Source organism: Lissotriton vulgaris, chromosome 4_1 (assembly GCF_964263255.1).
Source record: "Lissotriton vulgaris chromosome 4_1, aLisVul1.2, whole genome shotgun sequence".
NCBI lineage: Eukaryota > Metazoa > Chordata > Amphibia > Caudata > Salamandridae > Lissotriton > Lissotriton vulgaris.
Genome location: NC_141691.1, coordinates 1,207,850,936 through 1,207,866,646, shown reverse-complemented (window position 1 = coordinate 1,207,866,646; position 15,711 = coordinate 1,207,850,936). Strand labels below are relative to the sequence as shown.

The window sequence follows — 15,711 nt, the reverse complement described above, 5'->3', positions numbered from 1 at the left end:
TGTTGCTGCCCTTAGGGACCCTCTTTAGTACCTCAGGCCCTAAGTAACATGGGTATCATTTACTAGGGACTTACAGAGGTTGCTAAAGGTTTTGCCAGTTGGGTAAACATTTGTACATTTTTAGTGAAAAAACACTGGTACTGGGAATCTGGTTATCAGGGACCCAGTACACTTCAGTAAAAGTTGGATCAAAAACCAGGCGACAAGTGTGTGTGGGGGGGTGGGTGGGGCGGGGGGGGGGGCTGCAACAAAAACCCAGTTTCCTACACAAACCCTTCCTCCCCAGCTCACATGCCTGGCTACTCAGTCACTCCTAGGAGAGTCTCCCTAGTCTGTCAGGCGAGGAAGAGTAAGGAAGCGGGCTGGATTGTTGCAGTGCCTATTCTGCCTTACACCCTCCAGTCTAGGTCATTCCCTCTGGGAAGTTGACCTACCTCAACCGTGTTAGGACACAGTTTAAGATGCCCTTTGTCTACTTCTTTAGTGTCCTCGCCCTATCTTTTTGTTTTGGGATTAGAGGTGTCCACCTCTACAAAACCCTATCTTAGCCAGGGCAACCCTCCGCTTACCCATAGATGTTACCCACCATTTGAGTAACCCTACCATGATCAATAGGGTCAGGGGGCCTAGCTTCCTATTTGACATGGGGTCAGACCACCATGCCAAGCACAGTGCAGTCATAAAGGCTAACACCCAGCAGAGGCCACTGACAGCTGTCAGTGCCCAGAACCACACCTTAAGCTCTTCACTGACAGGAGAAGGTGCTAACATACAGGCTTCTTTGTGTTCAGCTTTCCTGTCTGCTATTTTAGAGTGGGGGGTTACTACATCTTATAGCAAACACCCTCCTTCCACTTTTTTCTGTTAGCTGAGGAACCAGCGTCTCATGCTTAACAGTTGCCTGACTAGTGAGGTCTTCTTGAGGGTTAGGCAGGGCTTCAATTTGCCACTGTATTCAAGCTAGCCTGGCTGAAGAGGGCTGTTAGCCCGAAACCGGTCCCAGGATGCTTGTTTCCGGTCCAGGGAAGACATTGCTTGGCAGTTTGGGCTGGACTGTTCCCATGAGGCACAGGGTCAAGACTGATTTTCATATAGCTGTGTCTGAACTGGGTTGCGAAGTGAGCTAAAGTATGATGATGGATTCAACCCATTTAATGAAAAATTTACTCAGTGGGCATCTTAGAGATGCCCCCTGAAAAATAACCTAATACTAGTGTCCAGCCTGAGTGGCTGCTCTCCAGTTGCCACCAACAGACATGTTTCTGGACCCCTGGGTCGAGAGACAGCTGGTCGCGGGAGTCTGAAACAATGCACATCCTGGGACGAGGTGCCAAGCATCCTCCCCCAGGATGAGCAGGGTCTTGTTAGCAGGGCCCAAGAATAGGAACCTTCAAAGGCTCGCTGCCTTTCTGAGCTTCCCCAGGCCTTTGCTGCTTCCAGCAATTGGCCTCCACCGGTTGTGACCCCCATTTTGGGTGGAGAATTCGCAGGAAAACCAAGTGAGGAAGGGAGGTGTGCCCACCTTTACCAACCTCACCCCTAAGGTGGGGGAGGTGAGGTGAAGCACAACACTAAGTTCCCGCCAGCTTGCAGATGGGGGGACCCAGCCAACCAGAGTGAGGCAAATGCTCCCATCCCACTGGAGGGTGACATAATAGGGGGTGTACCCACTCCAAAGAAGGGACCCATTGGTACCAACCTTTACTTCCCTTTAACACCCTAAATCTAGTATTTAGGGGCAACCCTGAACCTTTTCTCAGATTAGGACCTACCTTGAAGAAGAGAAGGACTGAAGTACTGAACTGAAACTAAGAGGAGGTTGGCCACTGACTTGGCCACAGCCATACTGGCCTGTCACCACCTTGAACCTGCTCCAGCAAACTCCTGGTGCGTCCTGCAGCCAGCAATCTCAAGAACCTAGAGGACCTGCCCTGCCTTCCTCTAGGAAGACTTTGTTTCCCATGAGCACCGAATTTACTCACCCACAGACGCTGGCTCCGGCTAATCTGCGGTCTGCACCACTCTGTACCTGATGTCTACGGCCCGAGTGGCCCAATACCATGAGGAGGTCTCCCCTGTGATCCAAAACTGAGATCTAGTGATCCCTGACCTGCCTCGAATCACCAAGCGAAGCCTGCAGCCTCTTTCTGGAGGATCCACCTGACCGTGACCGGAGCTGGCAAGGAAAACCCGATGCCCAAAAACACCTCTGCAAATGAAGTCCCACGGCCTTGGGTGGCCCAACCGACGGTATCCCAACATGCCCAGGCATCACAACTTACCTCTCCAACCGGCGGTCTCCCCCAGAAGTTCTTTGTCCAGAGCCTTCATTCTTTGTTGCAACCGGAGACACTTCCCATTGCAAACAGGGCACACAATGCCAAAGCAGCACACTGCACCCAGCCGCCCTTGCCCCGATGCGGTGTATCTTGGTTGCTAACTCGGATCCCCTTTTTCCCCGAGCCTAACACCAGGAGCTTGGCTCCCACAACCTTGTGGCCTGCTTGTGAGCTGCCACCAACCGGAGCCCCCCTATCCCGCACTGGATAACATCTGGTCTCAGCACTCTGCACCCAGCCGCCCTAGTGCCTCTGAAGGTGTTTCAGGAGTGCATCCTTGACCCTGGGGAACCCTGGTTCTAACCCCAGAATACTAACTCCCACACACTTGTTCTTACCTATGAACCGATAACTCAATTTCTTTCCATAGGATTGCTTTGACTGCTTTTCTTGAAAATTGTTTTGTGTGGAGTTGGTTTGTATGGAACATTGACAAAACTGCAAATGTACTAAAAGTGATTACTTACCTTTTGTCTACGAAATGTCTACTTGCGTTATCTAGGCATAGCACTCTTATTAGGAAAAGTGATATGAAAATGAATCCAATAAGTAAAGTACAAAGTAACCTGAAAAGGTCTTGAGTTCAGTCTTTGAGTGTGTGACATCATTTGGTGCCTGAGTGTGGACCATCATTTTCTTCCTCAGTGTGTACAACAAATGCTTAACAATACCCCCTGATAAAGCCTTACTGCTCGCCCACACTAGAGTAAGGTCTATCTACTTTTAGCTCTGCCTACCTTTGGGGTTCCACTGGACTCTGTGCACACTATACCTCACTTTGGTATTGTATGTACAGAGCCAGCTTCCTACACGGCGCAAAACGAACCAAAGCATTTTCATTAATAAAGAATCATAAATGATGCCGACTAGGGATCTAGTGGCGTTATTCCTATGACCTGCAGAGTAGCTTCTGGGAATCCAAAGTCTTTGGGTTCCAGGGGCAGTATGGTTGAAAAGCTGAAACTTAAAAGGAATTGACGGAATGGCACCACCAGTAGTGGAGCCTGCAGCTTAATTTGACTCAACACTGACAACCTCATCAAACCTGGACATGGAAAGGATTAACAGATTAATAGCTCTTTCTCGAGTCTGTGGGTGGTGGGGAATGACCTTTCTTAGTTGGTGGATTGATTTGTCTGGTAAATTCCCATAACAAACAAGACTCATCCATTCAAACTAGTCACTCAACCCCCAGTGTTTGGTGGCAAACTTATTAGAGGGACAAGTGGTGTTCCACCACACAAGATCAAAGAATAAAAGGTCTGTGATGCCCTTAGATGTCCGGGCTGCATGCTTGCTACACTGAATGAATCCTCATCTGCCTACCCTTCGCAATCCTCTGAACCCCGTTTGTGATCGGGATCGGGATTTGGGATTGCAATTATTTCCCATGAACAAGGAATTACCAGTAAGCGTGGGTCATAAGCCTGCGTTGATTAAGTCCCTGCCCTTTGTACACGCCGCCAGACTCTATTACCGATTGGAGTGTGTAGTGAGGTGCTCAGATCCGCCCAACCTTGGGGTAGGCAACGGCCCTAGTGGAGTGCCGATAAGCGGATCAAACTTGACTATCTAGAGGAAGTCGTAACAAGGGCGGCCGATAGACAGACAGTGCCACCACCTTCCTCCAGCCTCTTGTACACCCGCAAATGGGACGAACTCTGCAAAAAGTTGCCTGTGACTCTTAGAGGTGGATCACTTGGCTTGCTCATCGATGAAGAATGTAGCTAGCTGCAAGAATTTGCGTGAATTGCAGGACACATTGATCTTTGACATTGTGAATGCACCTTGTGACACCGGGTTCCTCCCGGCTTGGGTATTGGTGCCCGGGTCGTCTTAGGCCATCTGGTCACTCGGCTGTCCCCGGGTCATCTGGTTGTGGGCTGGACAACCAGATGGCCTGGTGGGCTGGCCAACCAGATTGCCGGCAGGATGGCCTGTGGGGCTAACTCTGACTTTTGTTTCCCCTAATAGTTGAGGAAAATGGGCTTCCTGAGCAGGCCTGTGGGGAAGTGGGTGTGAGGTGGGCTTGACTTCAGGAAGGCACCCAACCAAGGCAGCCCACTGTATGATGACGACTGTCACTACCCAGGGCAGGGTGACTGCAGACTGAGGACTCTCTTGCTACTCCGCTCGGTTTGTGTTAAAGAGCGGAGACCAGCTCTGCATGAACGCCCAGTCCCCAGGGCGAGGAGCTGGAATACTAACCCAGGAGAGTGCCATGAAGTCCTCAGCAGATGCCGGGCCTGGTCTCGAATGGCAGGGACTGACGATGATGTCCCGTGCCATACAGGACGTGCAGTTGCAGGCCTTCTTCAAGACTTACTTTTCTCCTAAGAATGAGTGGGCCTTGTGAAGGGGAAACAGCAGGCCCAGGAAGCCCCCCCCCCCCTCCTTCTCAGAAGGTAGGCTATGGTCGTGCCCTTTGTCACAGCTCTGGGAGCGGCTGAGCTGCAGGAGCTGGCCCTCTGTGCCGTAAGCGCTCAGCGTGGTGAAATGGGCTCTGTTGTCACGTTCAGGGCAGACTCTGCTTGATCGGGCATAGTTGGCCCAATTTGGCAGGTTTGACCTGCTTGGTTGGAAACACCTGACCATGGCCCGGGTCAGGGCTTACGAGCCACAGAGCAGACACGACAGGGCTCTACAAGGGCAGGTAGCCAGCAGGCCCAGGTCTGCGTGCCCACCAGGGCCCTGGGCTCCCTTCCCCAGCCTGCGGTGTAGTAAAGGGGATCCTGCTCCTGCATGGCTGGGTTAAGAGGATATGAATGGGGCCCGCTGGTCCATAGGGTGGGCGCCCAGGTCCAAGACTCCCTCCTTTAGCCTGCCGCATCACAAGTGGCCCGAGGTGAGGTCCAGCAGGTCCACGGAGGCTTCTCCTGCTTGGCTGGGTTCAGAAGCACTGACCGGGCCCAGGGCAAGGGCTCCAGCAGCCCGCTGTATGTCCACGCTCTGAGGACATGGTCCAGTGGGCCCGAGGAGGCCTCCCTTGTGTGGCCAGGTACAGAAGCTCCAGCTGGGCCCAGGGGGCTGGTGCTCCTAACCTGGGCTCCATCCTCCAGAGGCCTCGATAAATCATTAAAAAGTTACTAGTACTACAGGTCGAGTAACTTGAATAAACTCGATCTCTTGTGCCCATTTTGGAAATACATAGGTTTCCTTGATAACCTTTTTTCATATTGTATATTTTACCAAATAAATTGCTGATGCAACTCTGTTATTGGCTGTGGGTTCCTCGACTTCTTGGAGAACCTACAAGCTCTATATGTCCTCGCAACCAGAAGGATCCAGCGGATGTAACAGTATATTGCTTCCGAAAGTCTGCCATAGTTTGAAGAAGTTACAGATGAAATGGCTTATTTTCAAATCAATTTCAATATTTTTTTTCTTTAAACTGTTACTTTTTATAAGAGAACCTTTAAGGATATACACATATGACCCCTTGCTGAATGTTGTTTACTTTTCAGAAATGTATAGCTTTCCGGTATCCACCATGGGTTTCACACCCACTTCTACCCCTAACTTGAAGGGGTTTGAAAACACCAAAATTAGGAAAAATTAGCTAGGTCCCAGTAAAATGCCAAAACTGTGTCTAAAAAAAGTGTTTTTCTGATTCAAGTCTGCCTGTTCCTGAAAGCTGGGAAGATGGTGATTTTAGCACCGCAACCCCTTCATTGATGCTATTTGAAGGAAAAATATGCTATCTTCTGTAGCACTTTTTCCTAATAACCTCAACATTTAGCTGTATTGTGGCTAATGTACTGGTTTCCTCCAGGGTAATCGACAAACTTATGCTTTGAGAGCAGTCTTGTGCTGTAAACATTAACTGCATGGACACTGAAGTTCAACCTTATTTACACCTTTTTATTTTGTAGTTAAATATATAAAGTGTCTGTTTACTGTTGCATTCTAAAGCCCGCTTCAAATTAATCAGTTGGAGGTAGTAAAACTGTCTTTGATAAAATTATCCCCTATTTAAGTCCTGATTGCTGCAATCAACAAATGAAAGTTCTCTGTCTCAGTTTTGCAATGTCTGTCCCAAGGTGTGCGTTTTTCAGTAACTTTTGATCCGTTTGAGCAGAAGGTTGTTTTTGTTGACTCTATATCTGCAAGTTGGGCATCAATTGTTGGAATGTGTTGCATGTCCTTCAAATCCATATATGTGTTAACACTGTGGACACTGCCCATTGTTCTGCTGTCTGGTCCTTTTGCCTTTGTAGTCTATTGCTGGACCACCTTCTTTTGCTTGCTCTCCTTCTAGCTTCTGCCCTTGTACAATCCTTTTTATACTACGGGTGCTTCACAGTTGCAATTGTATTCAGTGATCAGAGTGGCACATTACTGACTCCACTCCAATCTACAGACTGTTTGTTCCTCCCTCAACCCTTTGAGTAGGAACATATGCGACTTCTGGTTCAAGGGACAGGTGAAGGTATTGTCTTTCCACCTCAGGACTTATTTCGTTTTTATCTAAGAAGTTTCTTTTTAATTATCAAGCTCTGCAGCAATGTACCTTATTCAGAGGAAGCATCTTGGGCATTTGTCTGGCTTATTAGGTCGAGCCTGGGCAGCGCATGCTCTGCTCTGCGGCCTGCTGTATTGGAGTACTGAATAGAAGCTCTGCCCACTCTGTCCATATTTGTCATTGGCTTGTGTCATGGCCTTTTGTAAATGCTGGCGTCTGACTCGTTAATTGGATTGTTAATCCCTTTTTACTACCGCCTTGTCTTCATTTGTAACCTCCCATGAGGACTGGCCCTTTTAGTTTGGTTGTTACATGGTACGTCTTTTTAGGTTTCGCCTGCCGAAGGCTGCGCTCTGCGCAGCTTTTCGGCGCAGGCGAAATCTATTGTTTACAATATGGGCTTCAGGAACGTCCCCCGGCTCCAATTGGCTAGCTCCATAAATAGCTCCATAAATAGAGGCTAGCCATTGGGAGCCGGATCTGTCCATCAAGGCCAGACCAGATTCGGGGGCGTTCCCGCGATTTTTTCCCTCTCCACCCACTTCTGTTCGTCATCGCGGCGGTGGGTGTGTGTTATTTTTTTTTTCCGAGTCGGCCTGTTTTCTTCTTTTTACAAGTGTTTGTTGTTGGAGTTGGCTGCAAGATTTTGAGTTCCCACGAAGCGATCAGGTAAGGAGCATTTTTTTAATATAATGTCTTTTTTTTGTTTCCTTTATCGGTTCCGCCGTGTTGTGTGAGCTGTTATGTACTTTGGCTCGTGAGCTCTGTTTCCCGCCCCCCCCTCCCGCTGTCCGTGCGCTGTCCGTGAGCCCGCACCCCTCCCGCTGTCCGTGTGCCCGTCCGTGCGCTCCATCCAGACCGCAACGTTATAACTTACTAAAAATGTTCCCCATGCATTAAATAGGCCCACAATATGCCCTATGCCGTCTCACGTCTCCGTTGTATATGGTGAAGGGGGGAATCCAGTGTTAAGCTCCAGGGCCCCTTATGCCAGCGTGCGCTATCGTGGGCAGGGTGTTACCACTATATGCACACCACGGACGGTCCATCCGAGTCCCCGGTCTGACACGGTCCAATGTGTGGTATTGGTGCTCCCTCCGTGATTAGAGAGGTGCTGGGCGCCTGGTTAGGTGGGGGCCCGGCAGCCTGCCTGTTCTTCAGCCGTTCTGCCTGTTGCTGGCCACGAAATACATGGCAGTCCCAAAGAAAATGGAGTACGGGCGGCCTTTCTATGTCCAAGGCCAGGCCCGTCTCCAACCCGTTACTGCAGCGCTCCCCTGATGTCGTCTGTTATATGGACTAGCCACACGTTGATTTCCACAGGTAAATAGGCGTAGAGAAGTGTGCTTTTTTATATGCAATGTTGAAACATTCGAGATGGGGAGGTATTATTATATGGATATTGTATACATGAGGGCACTATGCACGGATTGTAGAGTTCAATGATTTATTGCTCAGCTTATTGTATGTAAAACAGGATACAGATGGTTTATGATGACCCTTTACATGTGCCAGTTGGGCTGATATAATTGCGGTCTTAGTATTTTAAGAAAAATGTAGTATATGCACACCACGGACGGTTCATCAGGGTCCCCGGTCTGACACGGTCCAATGTGTGGTATTGGTGCTCCCTCCGTGATTAGAGAGGTGCTGGGCACCTGGTTAGGTGGGGGACCGGCAGCCTGCCTGTTCTTCAGCCGTTCTGCCTGTCGCTGGACACGAAATGCATGGCAGTCCAAAAGAAAATGGAGTACGGGCGGCCTTTCTATGTCCAAGGCCAGACCCGTCTCCAACCCGTTACTGCAGCGCTCCCCCGATGTCGTCTGTTATATGGACTAGCCACACGTTGATTTCCACAGGTAAATAGGCGTAGAGAAGTGTGCTTTTTTATATGCAATGTTGAAACATTCAAGATCGGGAGGTATTATTATATGGATATTGTATACATGAGGGCACGATGCACGGATTGTAGAGTTCAATGATTTATTGCTCAGCTTATTGTATGTGAAACAGGATACAGATGGTTTACGATGACGCTTTACATGTGCCAGTTGGGCTGATATAATTGCGGTCTTAGTATTTTAAGAAAAATGTAGTAGTAAAAATAAGTGACAAATTAAACTGGTTGCAAAATATATATATATATATATATATATATATATATATATATATATATATATATATATATATATATATATATATATACACATATATATATATATATATATACACATATTATGCGGAATGAGATGCTTGATCCAGTCGGCACAGGATGACTCTTGTGGTGGACGGTGCAAAAAATGTCTAAGGTTGTGATATGAGCCACGCCCCATAGAACTCAGGAGGGGGGTGGCAGGGTGGGCCTTAGCGCGCCCTCTTCTGTCAAGGGGACACTCGCAAACTGGTCCTGATGAAAGCCCTGTAAAGTCACACATATCACGGGCAGAAACATGTTGACCTTCCTCTAAAAGGGAAACACCAGTATATTTTATTTGGTTAGTTTTCCCTACACATAGTAAGTTTTTACCATGTCAGGTTGACCAGTTAATAAATGATTTTTTGGTACAACCTTAGACATTTTTAATTTTACTATACTTTTTCACTTTTTACCCTCACAAGAACCTGCTACGCAGTCTCCTGGCGTCGTAGCACACCGGGGAGGTATTCGATCTCTCCCGGTGGACCCAATGATGAAGCATGTCACCACTAGGGTGAGTGAGGGTTTCCTGAAAAAATCTTGCATTTTTTCTTGAAATTGGTCTTATCATCTGACCACTTACAACTGGCCTCAGACTTCACGTGCTACAACCACTTTGTACCCCTCCCTGACGGACACTCTTCCTTTGTTTATTTGTCAAAATGTTATGTAACACATTTTTTCACATTTCATGTTGGCTTACACCAGCAAAAGGGGGTTTTGCACTTGCAAACGGATTTACGGACACAAAGATTTTCGTGTGAGCCAATGTACAGCAGTTCTGGGAGGAGAATTCCATTTTATTTTGTGCACACCCAGAAACTTACACATTAAGGAGTATTTAAAAAAAAGAGTTTTCCTCCAAGAACACAGTAGCAGGGAGAAACACCTGAAGAATACCAGGCAAATCCATGTTCGGAATTAATTCTAATAGTTGACATGTTGGTGCCAGATTCTGGGCCTTCACACAGCGTATCATTAATTTATTTGCTGGCAGTAGCTAGGCACGTTAAATTGTTTTCATAGACACTCGCTGCAGGGTGAGATAGAGAAAGCCGGCTGGATCAACCCCAGAGCATCATTGAAGCTGCAGAATAAGCTGGGGATTAAATATAGCTGAGGTCAGTTGGCAATCACAAGGCAAGCAAGTTGACAACTTTAGCATCAGACACCCAGAAACATCAGTTATATATGTGGGCCACCTACATGTTTGCAAGTTGGGAAACTTTGGTGAAGTTTCAGTACACAAACGGAGGCAAGCATTCAGCTGAGTTACAAATGGCAAACCGCCTGTTTCCTTCACACATGTTTTGTGAGCATACAGATGAAGCAATGTGGCATACATTTACATCTTAACATCATAATGGACAAATTCAGGACTCTAATGCACCCTTATTTCAGTTAATCAGAGAATTTGTTGCAATGTCATTGAAAATCACATCCACCACAGGTACGTAGTAGTACTTCAGGTCTCAAATATACTCGCACTCACTGCTCTGCTCGATTTCCAAGTTTCCGACTGAGACCAACTGAGGCACTCACTGCTGCAATTACAGTGCATCTACTTTAATATTACATTGGCCTCCCACCTTCGAGGTTCCAGGTATACTCTCCATGTGCATGAGCTATTCTCCATAATCAATATTCCTGCAGACTCCTGGTATGGTGTTTCATGTAAGCTTGTCTCAATTCAGGCTCAATCTGTTCCTACTTTCAAGATGGCCTCCCATGCTCATTAAGCAAGAGGACCTTCTCTCCACTTGAGCACCTGTTGCCATCGAGTCACAGAGCATACAAAGAAGCTCAGCCTTGGATTCAGAAGCACTACATCATTTGGCTTGCCTCTCAGTGTGGTTAATGACCCAGAGAGCGTGGGTAAAAAATGGGGCTACAAGGAAGTAAGTCTTGCTGCTCCTGTCAGATTGGAGACGCTGTGTTGCTCTCCAAAGTCGGGGGGGGGGGGGGTTGATATGAAGGTTCAACGCTCAACTGTTACTGCTCATCGGTAACCCCCCTAAATGGTACATTTCTCAAAATTCCAGTTGTCTAAGATTTGTTCAAAGGTCTGAAAATAAATGTCCTCGGGTCAGGCTACAGTTGCAGTGTGGCAGTTAACTTTATCTAAAGTTTAACTACACTGGGTTCGAGTATTGATTTGAAGCCAAATATTTGACTTACAAGTGGCTTTTCTTATTGTATACTCGAAGTCTACAGGAAGGGGGAGTGAAATCCACGTTCTTTCAGTGGATGAACGATTTTAGGTTTTCCTCCAATGATTTAATTTTCATAACACATTCTTTTCGTATTTTCCGATATTGGTGCCAATTTCATTTAAATTTACCTCCAGGTTTGCCTAATGTTTCCAAAATTCATCTACTCCCGTTCAACAGGACATACCTGCGCAAAAACACACTCACCTGGTCACTCAATCCTTCCTCATCTGGAGAGCAAAAAATACTTTAAAAGACTGTGCTATCAGTAAAAGACCTTTCCGAGGAAGATAAGAGGTCGATTTTATTTTCTGAAAAGTGGTGACTGCAGCTTTCTTTGAAGTACCCCATTAGCTGCTATTTGTCGAACTTCAACTTGGTGACAAATGCACACCTTTTGTGCCCATTACCAATTGGATTTTGGAATCCGGTACAATTCTTAATTAAAGTAAGTTTTCCTCATTGCCCCTTTTACAGTTTCCGTACTAGTGAGGTATGGGTGTTAAATGTATTTTCAGATTATGAATCCGCAGATAATCCCCTGCTGCTGAAGGAAATCTGATATAATTATTAAAATAGATCTCCAGCGTTGGTTTCTATCCTGTATTCATAATCGACCAGCTCACCTTCCTTGGTTAGAGCTTGACTTTCTGTCTTATTCCTGAAAACCGAACTAAAGTGAATTAGTTACACTAGGCCACACCTCCCTAACCTTTTAGTTTTTGTTTTAATTGAACATGGACTTTTTTGAGGGAATTATCGTGAGATTATGAATCCACGAATGAAATCTCTACAGGTATGTAACTTCTCCTTAGCATATAAAATATTGTCCCTGAGAATATTAACCAACTCACTGATTTTAAATTTTGCAGGGAGTGCTACCGTCGTATCGAGCTGCTACGAAATCGGCAGGAAATGTTGAAAGACGCCTTCCTGGGGGCCATGAAATCTAGAGCTGCTCAGGAAGAAGACGATCGCGACAGCGGAAGTGATGATGGGGAATTGCAAGTTCTGTTGTCCCAAGACTGGCGAGTTAAAGGGGCATTATTGTAAATGTTCCCATTGAGACTGCGAGTTTGCAGCCCTGCGTTTACTGAAAGTTAGCTTCCCAGATCTTTCTGCAGTCACTGAAGAGCAGGAGAAATATTTTCGTATAGCTGGATGAAACGCAAACTTTCTGGATAAGCCGTATTTTGTGTTACATGGGGCGCAGTTTTTCACCCCCAGGGCAATACTTGTGTTTCTATCTAAATGATTAATAAGGTCCTGATAACAACAGTCCTGGCAGAACAAGTCAACACACGTCCAACAACTAATCTGTTTGTTTCTACCCAGTCTGCAAAAATGAACAGCATAATATGGGATGTTTTTCGGACCAGTTGGGATCACTTTTCTGTTACAGCATTAAGGTGAGGAGTGCTTTTGCAGCCAAAGTGATGCTGGGTACATTTTTGTATTTTATTGAATGTTTTGGCTATTGTATGCAATGAATGAACCAGAGATGAGCCACATTTTCCCCGTAGACTTTTTACACTCACGTCATAGATATGTTGGCTTCTGTGCTGTCATTTTTGTGGTCTGTACCTTATAAGGTGCACAAACCAACCTGAATTTTCTCAAATTGCAATTTGAGCATAGTGATTTCGGACTAACCGAATGTGATGGGACCCTACTGAATACTTAGTTGAATGAGAGACAGATGCAAAAGGTATGCTTTGAGCACTGCAGTGAGTGAGAGTAGATTGGAGAGAACCATGGTTTTAAGAGGGAGTCTATTCAAAGGTTTTGGCGGAAGCACAGTCCAAGTACACGCACTTGGAACACAAGCTGGGAGACCTAGGGCTGTATTTCACAAAGTTCCCTGGTGCATAATAGTTGTGTGCACCAGCTTTGTGTTCCTCTTGGCTCTTTGGTATTACAAATGGGGCATTAGATATTAGTAATGTGAGAGGGTGTTTCCTCATTAGCGTGGCCCCATGCAAATAATGGAATCACTTTGCCCCTGCACCAGTGCCATATTACAGACGCGGGTGCTTTAGGCAATAATGCGTTAGGAGGTGCACTTACAGTGCGCCACAAAAAGGAGGTTCGCTGTTAGTACTTCCCCGAGGGATGCCTTCTGGATGGGGGAAGTTATGGACCCTCCCCAGACATCTTCCTTCAAGTGGATGCAGTCACTCGCTGCACCCTCCTGCAGGGGGATCTCTGTGCCCTTTTTAAAGTACTACTGGGTTGCTGCTTGCACAGAAGAACACAGAGCTGCTTGGAAACAGCCACTCTGTATTTCACTGAATCAAGTTTGCAGCTTCCCTGGGGGCAGTGTATTCATCACAATGGAGTGCACAGTCCCAATCAAGTCAGGGGCACTTTTTTAAAGGGGCACCGTGGCACAAATAAGGACTATTTGCCCTCTATTTAATACAGGGCCCAGGTTGCTAAGTAGGTGCTGGGTGCATTCTTAAAATTGTATTTGATATCATTCTTGAAAATTGGTAGCTATGACTATCCATCTCCAAAATAGAAAAATAGCCTGCTTGTAAAGAATTCAGCCAACATCATTCAATTACGAACTTAGAACAGGAATCCACTCTCTATGTATTTAGGCTACAATTGATGAGGACCAGGGAGCACAGCAAATCCTTCTACAGAATGTCTTGCGCCTCCCTGAACCTTGCTCAACACTTCTGTACCTTCTTCTCTTGCAGTGATGTCAAGGAGAATTTCATTATTGACTAATTACTAGCAAATAAGGCAGTCTAACTTTGATATTAGAGCCTCCACGAGGTACATCCAAGGAGCTTTCTGGGGAAGATTCCTTGTGGTGTCTGTATACAGTTGCAAGAAGGTGAATACTTTATCTCAGCAAGTGAAGGGGCCAAACACCAACATTCTGCTTTGACTAGTCCTTTGCAACATGTGGCTGACTTCATGCTCCGAACTGCCCAAATGTGAGCAGGAGCAGAATCATGACGGAGTGCTGTGGCCGAACTGGAGCCTTTCTGGTGTATGTTGACGGGTCCCATCTGCACACAGAAACAGACGTATTCGTAAAGTTTTATCTAAGGGCAAGAGAACAGGGATAGGTCCCAGAACAGCTTAAATATATATATATATATATATATACAGGAGCTCCAACGTTCACTGAATCTGCACACCAAGAGCATTAGACACCACCACAGAACAGATTTACTTCATGCTTCAGTAGCTCTCAAACTGCACGCTTTGCATCTCATGAACAGGATCTAGCTACCCATTTGGGAATGTGACAGAAAGCAAATCTAAATTTGACATTGCATTTTCTTAAGGCCACTTCAGTGACCCTAGCATCGTGTAATGAAGAGAGGTTAGGTTAGACCCCATCATGAACTTGTCCTTGAATTTATAGGGCAAACGTTCATTTATTGCCTCCCTATATGCTTTAAACAAGAAATTCCTCAAGTATTTGTCGTTGCAGAATTGAGCAGCAACATTATTTTCCCACCATAATAATCTTGGCCAGTAAATAATCATGCCAAAATGTGCTTGCAGGTCTCAAACTTCGGAAACACAATGGAAGCGAGTAAAGATGTCTTTCTGCAGATCTCATGAGGTGTTGCCCCACTCATTAAAAAGAAAGCTAGAATTCTGAGGGTTATAGAATCACTCGTTGGAATATCTCATACGGTGAAACATGCTCCCACTAATATTTCCAGATGGATGTGAAGAGCAGGTGGCAATTAGAAGAACATGTAGACTTCTAATGAAGAGGTCAGTTGCACGGTGTGGTAATGGAATAGAAAAGGTGTTGATTTCTCTTGATCTTGGTCCTGAGGAGCTAATGGTACGCTTTTCATGCCATCAGAAAGGAAAATCTGTCAGACTCCACATCTTGGGGATAACCTTTGTTATCACAGAGGTGAAGAGACCACAAGCCTTTTTGGGGAAATGGGTGCAAGCTTCTTTTTTAGGTTGCACTAAATTTCACCAAATTGAAAATAAAGAAAGTTAAAGATGTTTATGTTTTAGGTCTATCGCCTGTTTATTTATATCCTTCCCCCTACACATCACACAGGATACATGGAAAGTGTGTACATATTAAATAATGGAGACCTTCAATGAAGAGAGCTTTTATGGCAAGTATGTAATTAATTAAACTTTTGAAATAAAAAAATACCACATATTGGCTGATGTTTGCTTGTGAACTGGTTGCTAGTCCAGGACATCTGTGTCCTTCACTCAGACTTGAGTTTTAGTGATTTCATAATGCACTCCTTAGTTTGTTACTTTTCTGGTTGCATTTTTTTTTTCGTGGTCTGTTTTAATAACTAATTGATAGATGTGTACGTTTTTGAAGTGGGCTTTTCACCTTCTATAGTAGCTTCTCATTGAAAACAATTGTTATTGTTTTTTTTAAATTTCGCCTCTGCAAGTAGACCAAATTTCATTTTTTTTTTCCCGAGTCAAACCGCATCCAAGTTTAATTAAATGATACTTTCTCAAACAGTCATGGCAATTGAGGCGAGA

General features: G+C 45.7%; 1 protein-coding gene and 1 pseudogene across 2 annotated transcripts in view; both read left to right on the top strand.

Annotated features, from left to right (window-relative positions):
- ZNF830 (zinc finger protein 830) overlaps positions 1-15,370 on the top strand; it is a 173,040-nt gene extending 157,670 nt beyond the window's left edge. The window contains exon 10 of one of the 2 annotated variants that reach the window (XM_086965418.1): positions 12,081-15,370. In XM_086965418.1, the coding sequence (XP_086821544.1) occupies positions 12,081-12,261 (181 nt within the window). In that variant the 3' untranslated portion in view covers positions 12,262-15,370. The remainder of the gene's footprint in view (positions 1-12,080) is intronic. The other variant, XM_086965419.1, reaches the window with a different exon arrangement.
- LOC147723046 (5.8S ribosomal RNA) lies at positions 4,019-4,167 on the top strand (annotated as a pseudogene).
- Positions 15,371-15,711: the final 341 nt, after the last annotated feature.